This window comes from Bactrocera dorsalis, chromosome 3 (assembly GCF_023373825.1).
Source record: "Bactrocera dorsalis isolate Fly_Bdor chromosome 3, ASM2337382v1, whole genome shotgun sequence".
NCBI lineage: Eukaryota > Metazoa > Arthropoda > Insecta > Diptera > Tephritidae > Bactrocera > Bactrocera dorsalis.
In genome coordinates, this window is record NC_064305.1 from 12,513,250 (window position 1) to 12,527,569 (window position 14,320).

At 32.7% G+C, this 14,320-nt stretch overlaps 1 protein-coding gene across 3 annotated transcripts in view; it reads left to right on the forward strand.

Annotated features, from left to right (window-relative positions):
* Positions 1-12,757, forward strand: part of LOC105226699 (myb-like protein AA) — a 47,915-nt gene extending 35,158 nt beyond the window's left edge. For 2 of the 3 annotated variants that reach the window (XM_011205705.4, XM_049451541.1), the window contains exons 3-4: positions 7,357-7,575; positions 7,649-8,589. In XM_011205705.4, coding sequence (XP_011204007.2) covers positions 7,357-7,575; positions 7,649-8,361 — 932 coding nt within the window. In that variant the 3' untranslated portion in view covers positions 8,362-8,589. Of the gene's footprint in view, positions 1-7,356; positions 7,576-7,648; positions 8,590-11,564; positions 11,619-12,569 lie in introns of those variants that run through there. The other variant, XM_049451542.1, reaches the window with a different exon arrangement.
* Positions 12,758-14,320: the final 1,563 nt, after the last annotated feature.

The window sequence follows — 14,320 nt, forward strand, 5'->3', positions numbered from 1 at the left end:
TCTTCACGAATTTCGCCATGGCTTACTTACATACGTTTCAGTTTCTTTGCTATTTTTTACTGATAATGGTATAACTTCCGTTTTTCAAGTATGTAAAACTAAAATTATCTTATGTATTATCATTTTCTTTGCCATTGTTTTATTATTTTGCAGTTGTTTTTTATATTTATTATTTCTTCATTCTTCTCCACTTTTTTGACAACTATTTTGCACATGTTTTTTTTTTATTATTTTTAACGTCGTGAACGTTTTCTACTTCTGTTAAATATATATGCATGCTTGTTTATGTGTGGGTAGGTTGCGTGCGTGTTTGTTTATTTTGTATTTTCCTTTTTTTAGCGGCACAATGTTGCTCTGCGTTCTGATTTTCGCTGTGCGTTCAAGTTCAGGGCGTTTTTCTGCAGTATAGCTTTAATTCACATGCCAAATTTTCGACTTTTTCTCACATTTATTTGTTTTAGTTTTTTTGAATTTAATTTTTTCACTTCGATTAAAAAACAGTCTATATATAATAACACAGTTTTTTATATTCTTTGTTTTTAATACATAAATTCGAAACTCCCTACTTTAAAAAAAAAAAAACACATAAACTTCAAATTTAATGAGGAATGTTTGTTATAATTCGAAAGAACATTCTGTGGCATTTATTTTTTTAAGATTATCTCTATCAAATGTTGGCCGCGTTAAATTCAAATCTCGATAACTCTTTCAAAAATGTCTACTGGTAACTTTCAAATGGCACGCGTGCTGTTTTCTCCAAGGCCTGAATCGAAGCGGGATTGTCCGCATAGACTTTAGACTTTACATATCCTCACAGGAAAAAGTGTAAGGATGTGATATCACATCATCTTGGTGGCCAATCGACTGGCCAAAACGTGAAATTATCTGCTCACCGAAGTGTTCTCTCAATAAATCGATTAATTGATGCGATATGTGAGAAGTGGCGCCGTCTTGTTGAAACCAAATGTCACCGAGATCACGAGCTTCAATTTTAGGCATCAGATAGTGGGTTATCATGGCGCGATTGACCTTTACGTTCTCACCGGCATCATTTTTGAAGAAATATGGACCGACGATTCCACTGGTTCACAAACCACACAAACCCGTTGTTTTTTTCTGAATGAAAAAAAAAATCAGTTCTTCGTTCCAAATGTGACAATTTTGGGTAAGAAACGTGTTCTTGCTCGACTCGTCCCGATGAAGCTAAATTTTTTCGAAATGCTCGATCGTGCGAATTCCCATCCTACATTCATGCTGATGAGACATATACGAGTATTTATGAGTTTGGCATGCAAACAAGGTGACAGCCATCGGAATGGAGTAAAAAACCAGCCGAAACCAAAAAACCACGTCAAAGTCGTTCAAAAATCAAGGTGATGCTCATTGTTTTTTTCGATATTTCTGATTTGGTGCATCATGAATTTATACCGGAGGGATAGACGGTCAATAAGGAGTTCTATTTGCCCGTATTGAGACACTTGCGTGCGAACATCCGACGAAAACAAAATTCGTTGAAGGAGCTGAAGACCATCCCAAAAAGTGCTTATGTAAAGTGTTTCGAAGACTTGAAAAATCGTTGACCTAGGTGTATTACATCTGTTGGGAATTACTTTGAAGGCGATAAAATAAATAAATATTTTGCATTTTATTTTCAAATTGCTGGTAATTTTTTTGTCACTTGAATTTAGTCTGTATATACGCGACTAGTCCCTCAGTTTTTGAGAATTAAGTTCTTGTATATAATCTTTTGTGAAGGTTATTATATATTATATTTTTTTACCCTGAACAGGGTATATTAAGTTTGTCACGAAGTTTGTAACATCCAGAAGGGAGCGTCGGAGAGCCTATAAAGTACATTTATACGAGTATGTACATATATAAATGATCAGTATGTTGAGCTGTGTCGATTTAGCCATGTCCGTCTGTCTGTATATATACGTCCCTCATTTTTTAAGATATCGTATTGAAATTTTGCAAACGTCATTTTATCTTCAAGAAGCTGCTCATTTGTCGGAACTGCCGATATCGGACAACTATAACATATAGCTGCCATACAAACTGAACGATCGGAAAAAAGTTCTTGTATGGAAATCTTTTGCAATTGACAATGTATCTTCACAAAAGTTGGCACAAGTTATTTTCTATGGCAACAATGTAATCTCCGAAGAAATTGTTCAGTTCGGTTAACTATAGCATATAGCTGCCATACAAACTGAACGATCAGAATCAAGCTCTTATATGGAAAACTTTTGCATTTGACAAGATATATTCACGAAATTTGATACATAATATTTTCTAAAGCAACAATGTAATCTCCGAAGAAATTGTTCAGATCGGTTAACTATAGCATATAGCTTCCATACAAACTGAACACATAGTTACTAACAGAAATGCACCTGTGAAGGGTATTTAGCTTCGGTGCAACCGAAGTTAACGTGTTTTCTTGTTTTATTAATAACTTAGTTGGTGACACAGTCTGTTATTTAAAAAAAAATATTTAAACATTATAAATTCCGTTGAATTTATTTATATTATTATTTTTTGCATTATGCAGTGTTTTTATTTATTTCTTTTTTTTTATTCCAACTCTGGTTTAATCCAATAATGACACATATTTTTCTCTCTTTACTGTGCATTATTTTTAAAACCATAAGTTCACCTACCCTATTATTATTATGTACATATGTATTTCTATTTTATACCCTCCCGTACATAATATTTGACATTTGATCACGCGACTCCTACAGCCACAACTCACGTCCGCCGCTTGCCAAACAGCAAGCACCCTTCACTGCCTCTTGCTGGCGGCACAAGCTGTCATGTGCGTTGCGGAGATGGCGCTGTGAGTGGTGGGCAGTTTATGACGCTGATCGGCGATCAGCAAGCACTCGACACCCGCTGAAAGAAAATTTATATCAGCATTTATACATATTTCATTTGAAAGTCACACATTGACAAGCGCAACTGTATATAGTATATATACATATATTTATAAGTATGTCTTCGTGCTTATAGTTTTGCATGCAGTTTTAATATTTTATGAAATTGTGCGAATGTATGTATGTTTGTATGTGCAAGGTGCCCGCGAAAACACGTCTATTTTGTTTGCTTTCCGGTGTGTTGTTAAATTTAGCATGAAATTTTTATATTTAGCGCAATAGCCGCTCGAAAAAAATACACTTACATATTCTTTCTTTCGTCATAATGCGCGACAGCTTTGGTTTAACGGTTTGTCTTATTAAATATTCTTAATTGATGAGCATCTAGTCCCTTTGCCACGTCAAGTGAGTGATTTTATTTTATAATTCCTGAATTAAATAGCCATTAAATGAAATAAAATATTCCAATTACAACTTTAGTTTTTCTAAGCTTCCTAAATAACAGTGAAAGTATAAAACTGTTGCCAGGATTGCATCAATTTTCAAATAATTAGTGTGTAAGACTAATTCCCGTAACAAAAAGATACTTAACCTTCAAACTATAAACTTGCTGGTCGGTAATTTTGAAATCAAATAAGGCAAAATCCAGACCCTTATGAGTAGAAAATTATTATACCGTTCCGGCTTAATGAACAATTTTGGCGCTAAGACCATATTAGAAAGGTCCAAGGTTCCCATTGAGCACGAACAAAAGTTTTGACTGCATCCTGTATAATAAAAGATGATAAAGTACGGAATGTTTTCAACTTGTAAACGCATCAAAGGCTTTGCAACTGAAAATATATTTCGTTAAACCAAAGCTCGTCAAATAAATTTCACCCGAGAGGCCCAATCTTCAACCACTTATTACAGCAATTGGGACCGTATGTCAGCAATAATGCGCCGAACATTCTTTTCCAAGGTCAAATCTCACGACCTTGCAGGCCACGACACTAGTTAATATGCTCACCAAAAGTTTCCTTCAATAAATTGGTTGTCACGTTGACGCGCATGTAGCGCCGTCTTGTGGGACCAAAGGATGTCCACATCAAGATGTTCAAAAATCTTTAGTCATGGCTCTACAACATTCTCCATTATTGGCAGCAATTATGAACGAATTTTCCTCTTTGATAGTTCCGTCGGCTGTATGTGATGTTGGAATCAAAGGTTGTCCGCATCAACATCCTGTAATGCAGGCACGTAAAAGTCATTAATCTCCATTGACTGTAACATTATGGCCGACTTCATTATTTAATAATTGTGGACCAATAATTCCCTCTGCCCATAGACCACACCAATCACCGACTTTTTAAGGATATAACAACGTCTCAATATTCAACCAAAAGTAAGCTTATTTGTTGAATAAAATTTTCTTGTGAAAATCGGGATTGGTGGCCAGTCGTTCCTCTTTTTCGCTGTTTGGCTCCAATTAGAGATTCCAAGTGTAGCCAGGTCTTTCTCCACCTGGCCTTTCCACCGGAGTGAAAGTCTTGCCCTTCCTCTGCTTCCGCGACAGTCACTGCGTCGAATACTCTCAGAGCTCAGAGCAGAGAGAGTTTTCATCAATCCGGACTACATGACCTAGCCAGCGTAGCCACTGTCAATCACAAGATTACCCCTGGGTACTCTACAAGAATATGCAAAGCTCTTTAAACATTCTGTTAGTCACCGCATCTTTTCACAGAGTTTTGGAGCATTCCCCCTGCACGTCAGCTTATCAAGCCCTTCATGCTCACGCATTTTAGCCTCTCTCTGTTGTTGTCTGCAAATATCTCTCTCCCGCACTTGTTATGATCGATTGTAATTGTCAGGTAGGCAGTCTGTTTTCTCTCCGCTGCAACATGGCACTCCTCATCATATCAGCTGTTCTTTTGCCTTTTCCGAAATGGTTTCGTTTACAGCTAAAATTAAGGAGCGTCGCAGAGTTTCCTTATAACGACTTAGTGATGAGTGTCCTCAGAGAGCAAGAGTTCAAGTCGAGCAGAAAATCGTTGTGATTGCAACTTCTGGACGTCGAACCTTCCTTGTGTTTGTTGACGGACGTTTTTTGCTATATAGAGGCGAGCGCATATCTCCACTGCAACAAGGTAGTGGTGCGAGTTAATGCCAGGACCTCGGACGGTCTAAAACACTGAAGACGTGTCTTCCATCTATCACAACATGATCGATCTGGTTGCTAGCTTTTCAATCCGGAAAGAACCAGGTAGCTTGATGAAAAAACTTTTAGCAGTTTAAGGCAGTTTATTAAGGCTATTCAACTTTTTTTTCTAAAAAAAATAATTTTTTCGCATAATTGAGTACCACCCTCACATGAAAGCATTTATACGATTTATTCGTATTTTTATTATTTTATTATCACTTGAACTAAGCAAATAAAATTAATAACTATTTTTATTGCCGAACACTTTATTTTCAAAATAATATTTTATCCAACATCCGCTTGACGCTGGTCTGTTGAAAGAATCCGCTCGTTCGGCGCTCTTCATAGGTGCATATAAGCAACAATGTTTCCAATTCAACGCCATTAAATTATTATTAGAACTCAGATAAAAATGTGCAAGAATGTTTATTAATTTGTTAAACATTTCGAATTTCTTTTGTTATTATTTTTATGATTTTTTTTTTTGTTTTTTTATGGCTTTTTTTGTAATTTTTTTTAAGAATACCTATTTTCGCAATGCCAAAAATAAAGCGCTTACAAATAAACAAAAAACGCCACAGCTGAATAAAAGACTTTATAAAATAAGATTTATGACTTTACTTTCTCAAGAATTCCCACTTTCGATGGCTTTTCTATAATACACAATATTAAAGCTTAAAATTTAGTTTGTTTGCATTTTTTTATTATTATGTTTTTTTTTTTTGATAAAGAGAAAGGGGGTGCTTTTGCCGCAGTTTAGCGGATTAGCAATTAATTTCCTTCGCATTTCATTTGTATGTGGATTTGATGCTTTACGACTTGTCCGACACAACTAAATTTTTTATAGCGCCTGTGTGGGCGGCGCGCGCTTCAATGGAGTGAGCCGAGTGGTCAGTGGTTTTGGGGTCGTGCAATCGTATTGGGAGCACTCATACGCAAAAATAAAAATTAGCGCCGATCAAGTGGACTTAAAATAAATATATATTAAACTTTTTATAAAAAATATTAATATTTTTATAAAAAGTAATTATAGAAAAATTCGAAGTTTCTTTCGCTATAATCAGACTTTTACTGCTTGCCATGTTCTGCGGGTAATAAATTCGAATTTTCGTCGTAGAATGCTGTTAAAATTTATGTCGCATTTGCTGGTAACGAGCTGCAATCTTATGTTCTAAAAACCCAATTTGGCACCCTAGTCCAAAATGACTAAAAATGCTTATTATTTTTCTTATGTCCTGAATATGTAATTTTCCAGGAAACGTCGGAGACTCTATAAAAAAATATGTATATCACTTAGCGTGACGAGCTGAGTCGATTTAGTCATGTCTCTCTGCATATACCTGAACTAGTCACTGAGTTGAGAAGAAGAAGAAGAAGTCACTGAGTTTTTAAGGTATCGATCTGAACGTCCTCTTCTCAACAGAAGCTGCTCATTTTCCTTGGTATCTTCATGAAATTTTGAATAAATTATTATGTTGTTGTTGTTTTAGCGGGTACCTAGTTCCCGTTAGAATCGGCAGGATTAGCTAAGTTGTCGCCGACGTCATCCAACCAAAGACCTACAAAACGTGCTGTTTCGACGGGGTCGTACCATAGGGAGAGGGGAGTCAGATGAGTGGCGTTGGTGGATCATGCAAAGAGTTAGCCAGTGTCATGCGGAGACTCATTGCACGCAGGACATATATTACATATGTCGGGATTTATTCTCGATAAGTAGGAGTTTAACGAAGCTACGCAAGAGTCACTTAAGTTTCTCGTGGCCACTCGAGCCTTTCGTCTGCAATAGTTGGTGGTATGACTCCGAGTACACCATTCAGTCGGTCGGGAGTCGGTGAAGGTGTGGATGGCTCCACTGTGAATGGCGGTCAGTGCTTGTCGGAAGTTTGTTGCGTCCGAAATTTGTTCGGCGTATTGTCTGATGTCGTCGACGTGGTAAAGGCATGAACCTTTGATGTTTCAAGGAGGCGGTTCCGCTCCAAGCAGGTGACTGCAAGGATGATTACTGCGATAGGGGACATCAAGAGGCATCCGGATGTAGTCCGGATTTCACTGCATGCAAGCGACCATATTTGTGCGGCCCCAATCTATCCTTTAGCTTTCTCTTCACATTCGTTCAGTATATTCTACTAACTCTATTTCATACCTTAGAGTGGTTTAATACAAGCGTTCGCCTATTTCTCTACAAATTAGGTGTTTTCGAACGTCCATTGAGTTAGGTGTTTAATATTTTTGAAATCTAGATATGTTTATGTGCATAATTAAGCTAACACTTAGTAAAGTTCTCTTCCTCTTCTACAGCTTTCATCGAGACCATAAAGCGTCAGAAGGCGCGGCGTGACAAGTTGGCCTCGGCACTGCGGGAGAACAAAAATAAGCTTGGCAATGTCGAGGAAGAGGTCAAAATGCTAACCGAACCCTTGAATCCCGGCGAATCTGAGAGACTGGATTATGAAATAGAAAGATTACGCACTGACTGTCAACAAACATTGAATGAAATCGAAAATATCAGACGTTACGGTAATTTAGTCTAGCCACACACATACATGTATACAATTTATTTACCATAAAATTGCGTTCACTTAACCCGCAGGTCAGCTAAGCGAAGACGAGCGACTGAAACAACAACAGCAGCAACAGCAACAACAACAAGCATTCCCACGGTGGCAACGGCCACCACGACCGCCACCACCACAACAACAACCGCAAAGTCCCTACCAACAATACCAGCCAACTGAAGTAGATTTCCAACAGCAACAATACAACACACCTGGCAGTGTCGGTAGCACTGCTGGCATTGTTGGTGTTATTGGTAGTGGACATAGTAGCGCTGTAGGCACACCCAACTCACCACGCTTGCAGCAAACGCCACCAACGCAACGCGTAAATTATGTCGGCCAATCGCCACCATATCAGCTGCCATCTACGGACGAGGAGGACTACTCCGATTCGAATACGGATGGCGGTGACGACTATGAACCGCTCGAACGCTGGCCCTGCTCCATGTGTACATTCCTCAATCATCCACAGCTGAACATATGCGAGGCGTGCGAATGTGTGCGCATTATACCCGGTACGATACGCATTGTGCCCACAGCTGGTGGCAGCGGCAACGCAGCAGCAGCAGCCGCAGTCATGCCACAGTCGCTGCCTGCAGCAACGACAGCCGGTGGCGCATCGGCGACTGCAGCTGCTGCGGCGGCGGCCTTGACCGCTGCGACTCCAACTGCAATAGCGCATGGCGCGAGCACCGCATCAGCGGGCAATTCGCCAACTTCGGCTGCACGCACCGTAGCTGCGGAATAACACTGAATGGCTTGCATGGCGTTTTTATTATTATTAAATGTCTCTTTTTTTAATTAATGTTATGTGTTGCGTACTTTTTATGAACACAATGCTAAATTATTACTTAGCCACTAAGTTTGTATGTATTTACATATATATATTTTATGCTAATCTATAAACCAAATGCATTAGTTACTTGTTTACTTGTATATAAGGCCGTTACAATTAAGCACAGTTTTATGCGTTTAAATGTTTGTATTTCATTGTTGTTGCTTTGCATGCAGTTAAAATGCTCATATACACGTTTTAACTACTTCTACAGTCAGAGCAAAATATTTAAGTAATTTTTTTTTATTAAATATAATTTTTTTCGATGAACTGCATAAATGTTTCAAAATAGTGAATGTGTTTATAATCCTTACAACAATTAGACAATTGCATTAATATCTAAATATTTTTTTTCTAATCCCGAAAATCTTAATTAAAACTAAAAAATAAATTTTTAATCCCAAAACTCGATTTAAAAATATTTTTTTTTATTTTCTTATCTCGAAAATCTTAATTAAAAATAATTTTCAAATTTCTAATCCCAAATACTGAATTTAAAAATTAAAAATAAATTCTTTACCCCAAAAATCGATTTAAAAATAAAAAATAAAATGATTTAGGTGCTAATTATAAAAAAAAAAATAATTCTAAATACCGCATGGAAAAATAAAACAAAATTAATGCCAAGTTTACAAAAAAAATAAAAAAAAAAGTTTTTTTTTTTTCGAAAGTTAAGTTTTCAGTTAAGTTGCGTTAATATCAGAATTATTTTTTTTAATTTGTAATCCCGAAAATCTTACTTAATCTTACGAAATACTGGATTAAAAAATTATTTTTAATCAAAAATCGATTTAAAAATAAAGAAAAAATAATTATTTAAATGATTCTAAATACCGCACTGAAAAAAATAATAATACCATGTTTGTAATAAAAGTTTTAAAAATTTTGCTTTCAAAAGTAATTTTTTCAGTTAGAAATTTTTGAGTTTTAAATTTGATTATTTTTGCTTAGCTTTTGAAAATTAGCGCTTATTTTTAATAAAATATCAACAATTTTTAACATTTTTTATCTTATTGCAATATAATAAACATTTTTACTTGTTACTTCAATTTGCGTATTTAAAAAATATTTTAATTTTAATTTCAAAATTTAAATTTTTTTATTTTTCTAGTACAATTTGTGAGTTTAAAAATATTTTAACTATAATTTTGGGACTAAATACTCGAATTTGAATTTTTAATTGCGATTTTTGGTTTAAAAACCTCGATTTTGGCATTAAAAATTCATTTTTAAATTTTTAATTCAGATTTTCGGTTTAAAAAATATTTTTTCAACTTCGAATTAAAAAATTTTGAATTTTAATTATAAAATAATAATTTTTTAGTTAATTTTTAATTTTTTAATTAAAAAATTTACAATCCTGCTCACTGCACATGTGTATGTATATATAATTTTGGAATTAAAGATTGAAATTTATTTTATTAATACAATTTGTGTATATATGCATAATAAAAATACTTTAATTCTAATTTTGGGGTTAAATATGCAATTTTCAATTTTTAATGGCTATTTTTGAACTAAAAAATTAAATTTTCAAATTTTTACCTCTATTTTGGCATTAAAAATTCATTTTTCTACTTTTAATTCAATTTTTAGGACTAAAATTTTTTTTTTCAATTTCTAATTCAAAATATTTTAATTAAAATTTTTTTTAATAAAAATTTTTTTAAATCACATTTTTTTCATAATAAAATTTTTTTAAATGAAATTTTTTGTTTAATTTTTTTTTATTAAAGTTTTTTAATTAAATTTTTTTGCAATGTTTTTATTAAATAAAATTTCTGTCTTAATATTTTTTTTTAAATGAATTTTTTTTACATTTTTTTTTATTAAATAAAATTGTTTTCTTAATCATTTTTTTTTTTTAATAATTTTTTTTTCTTAATAAATTTTTTTTAAATGAATTTTTTTTTTCTAATATTTTATTAAATTTTTTTTATAAAAAAATGCAATTCCTCCATATGTAAACTGTTAATATTTTTAGTTTATGAAAATTTTTTTACAAAACTACTTTTATTATTTGTTCTAAAAATATGTCAAAAAAGCTTTTAAATTAAATCTTAATGTTTTTTACAATGACTTACTAAAGTGCCTATTCGTACTTGCTAATAAAAACTCCCTTTATCTAATTAAGATTATTTATCCAATCATTTGCTCAACGAACAGTTTAAAAATTGCCTTAACTGCATGTGATTCTCCACATATGTATATACTTATATACACACGCAAAAAAAAATCTTAAATAAGAAAAAATAGTAACTAGAAGCTGTGATAATTAAAAAAAAAAAACAAAAACAAGTATGAAAAGTGTTTGCGTTATTAAGAATAGTAAAAATGTGTTTAAAAAATCTGTAAGCAGTAGATACATTATATTTTAAAATACTATTTTTTTGAATACTTAAATGACGTGCTTATATGTAGTTAATTTACACATTATAAAATAAAAAAGTAAAGCTAAAGTGCTCTATAAAGCTAGTTTTACGTTCTTGTGCATTAATTATTATAAAGAAAAATAAAATACATTACTTATACATATAAATATTTATAGTAATTATAGTCATTTAAAATTATGTGAAATAAGTCTAACATTTAGCTGTTATGTTACGTTTATGTTAGTTCAACTCAACACATCAATATTTACAGACGGACTCAACAAGTAATCATACTAAATGTAGACTTCAGCTGTTGTTAAAGAGTGTGCAAAAATAACACAATCCAGCATGTTTGTGTATTTAATTTTTTTGTAAACCTTTTTTATAATTTTTTAACAGTTTTTTGTTTTAGACTTCCTCAAAAATATTTCGTTACATAAATTATAACTATTAATTATTTTTATTTTTTTATTAGTTAATTACAACAAATTGCAACGTATAACCTTTACTACCAATATTAATACTAATATTATGTATGTAAGTGTAAAAAACAAATGCAACAATAAACTAAAAATGAAACTTAAAACTTATGCGAAAATTGCGTTTGAATTGCGTTTTTTATGCCATTGTTCTTTGCCTGCTTTTGCTGCCTACAGAAAAAATTAACCCAACCGCGGTTTTTACTTGCACGCATATCTACAGTTATTTATAAACCACACTTTTTTTCTCAAATACTTGTTGCAGAACCCATTTTGAGTCGAGAGGATATCCATATCACGCTATCACCAGGCGAGAACAGTAAGTTAATGCAGAGATATACGAGTTTGTATGTACATATATAAGTACATTGGAGTGTCCGTTATTTCTTAAGTTGATTTCTTTTAGTTTTTCTATAAAAACTCGGACCTAACGTAAATTTTTTTTTTCAATTTGAACCTAACCTAAAAGTGGTATTCTAAAAACAGATTCCACTCTGCAAAAAAATCATAATAATTTTCCTTTTAGCTGAGGCCGTTTCCTCAAGGTCTGGTTAACAGCCATTTGCCTATTAAGTTTTGGTTAAAAAAATTAACGAAATTTGGTTAAGTTAACCAGAACTCAACTTGTTGTTGTTGTGGCAACAGAATTCTACCGAGACAGATAGTACCCATACATTGTGAAAACAGCGCTAAAAGTTATACGCAATTAAAGTTATGCATGAAATATGCTGATAAGTACACCATGTCGTATGAGCAACACAAAATGCATTAATCACTTGTATGAATGGTCAGTACATTTGGTGTACAACTTTAAATGCGTATAACTTAAAGAAAAAAAATTATGGAAAAATAAATTAAAAAACAATTTTTAGGACGCTGGAAAATTTTGCATTAGATTATCAAGTTTTCAAACTTGTAGATTTTCTTCGTCAATGCATAAAAAAAAAAAAATACGAGGTTATATGTATACATGGAAAAAGAAATATTATTATTATTTAATGAAATAATAAAATTAAACCTTAACAGTAAAAAAAGTATCAGGCATCGGATCAAAGTTGAAAATAAATAGCTTATTTACGTCGAATCCGTATTTTTAGGTCAAACATTGAAACTTCAGCAGGGGTTATCAAAAAAAAAATAACTTGAGAAATAACGAACACTCTCATATATATACATACATATGTATATGGCATTGTGTACATACCTATATAACATATGTAAAAGTGTTTTTTGAAGTAGTTATATACTAAATATCTTTGTCTACTTTTAGGAATTGTGCATTCGTGGGTCGTGTCATGACAGTCACCGCGTAGGCCATCATAACCATCATGTTTGTTGGTCTACTGAGGATTTATAGTACAACTGGCGGCAAAGTAAAAGCGACTGATATCCGCTTACAGTTTGGAAAAGGTTCGCTCATGTTGTAGCAAATACTCCGCTTTGTTCAAGAGCATTAGCTGAAAATCAGCATTTTTGACTGGGTCGACGCTTGGTGCATGACATATGTATTGGCGCTAAATATCTTAAGGTTATTTAAAATGTGTTATTGTTGACCGATAAGTGTAGAACGCTAATTGGCTGCAGGACAGGAAATGTTAATCAACTACTACCTTCGCTGTTTAAATATGCAATGATAGTGAAGAAGGCTTTATTTTGAGATTATGAACTCAAATAGAAAATAGATAGAAAAGCTTTGTTTTATAGCGCCAGCGGCCTTGCATCTTCTCTTTCAATGTTTTACAACTGTGATGCCGAGAAGTGCCTCATTTTACGCCCTGAGGACTGCGTGTTTAAGTGTTACTTATATTAATGCTGACAATGAATTTGAAACTTGGGAACGAATTAGTTTATTATTTTCTTTGTAAAGTCACAAATGTGACTCAAATAATGCAAAAAGCATTGGCTTGCAAGCATGCATACTAAGTCGAGAATTTTTTTTTAGGTATGTACAAATGTTGGTCGTCGGAGCTGTAATGCAAAACCGCTTTAATTAGCGAAGCGTTTTCGACTGAGTGCTGTAATAAAGAAAAATATTCACGGATTTTTTAAGTGCTGCTAATAACACAAAGTGATTGGTAACTAAAATGTGGCTTCACTTACTTTTAAGAGATATTGATCAGAAATTAATTTGATTTGGGAACACTAAATATACATATATGTACATATATATTTGGGGTACTCACAACCTGTCGTAAAGCATCGTAAAATCGTAAAATTATAAATTTTTACACTTGTTTAAAAAAATTGTTGTTGGATTTCATACAAAAATGAGTTTACACATTTACAATTTTCAATGCTATGTTTTCGAATCATTATAACTTACAACTTTATGAGACTTGTGAATTGCACAATTGCTTTTTTTTGAAAACAGTGTCAAAATCACAAAGTTAAACTCGGAAAATCAGAACAAAATAGATTTATAACAGGCGTTGGAGATAATACTTTCACAAATCAGTCTTATAACAGTCGTAGTAGACAATGCTTTGAATTTTAAAATTTTTTAAATCGTTCGATAAGAAGTTAAAGAAAGAAAGAAGTTAGTTGCCGACTTTATAAATCATTATTTTTTTGATGTCATTTGTATTTTTCGATCAAGTAGGCATATTGTGATTTTTATTTTGGCAAAAACTAAAATTCAAAGCGCTTTATACATTTATTTGCATATTTTAGTCAAAACAAAATAATTTAGATACCGGTTTTTGCAGATTAGATCATTTTTCTAAAAATTTATTTGTTAAAAAATATTTTTAAAAAAATCCGAAATTTTCCAATCAAAGAATTAGCACCTAATTGATAATCAAAAGCGGAAACTAGCGCCGAATTTTAATTAAAATATATATATATTTTATCGCGGAAAGTGAATTGTGCTTAAATTATAGAAATTTTTTATTTTATTATAATTTAATTATTTTTTTATTTTATATTTAATTTTTAAAATTATGAAAAATATAATTATTTTTTATTTAATTTATTATTAGTCGAAAAGTAAAAATAACAGTTATTGAAAATTAGCAAAAACTT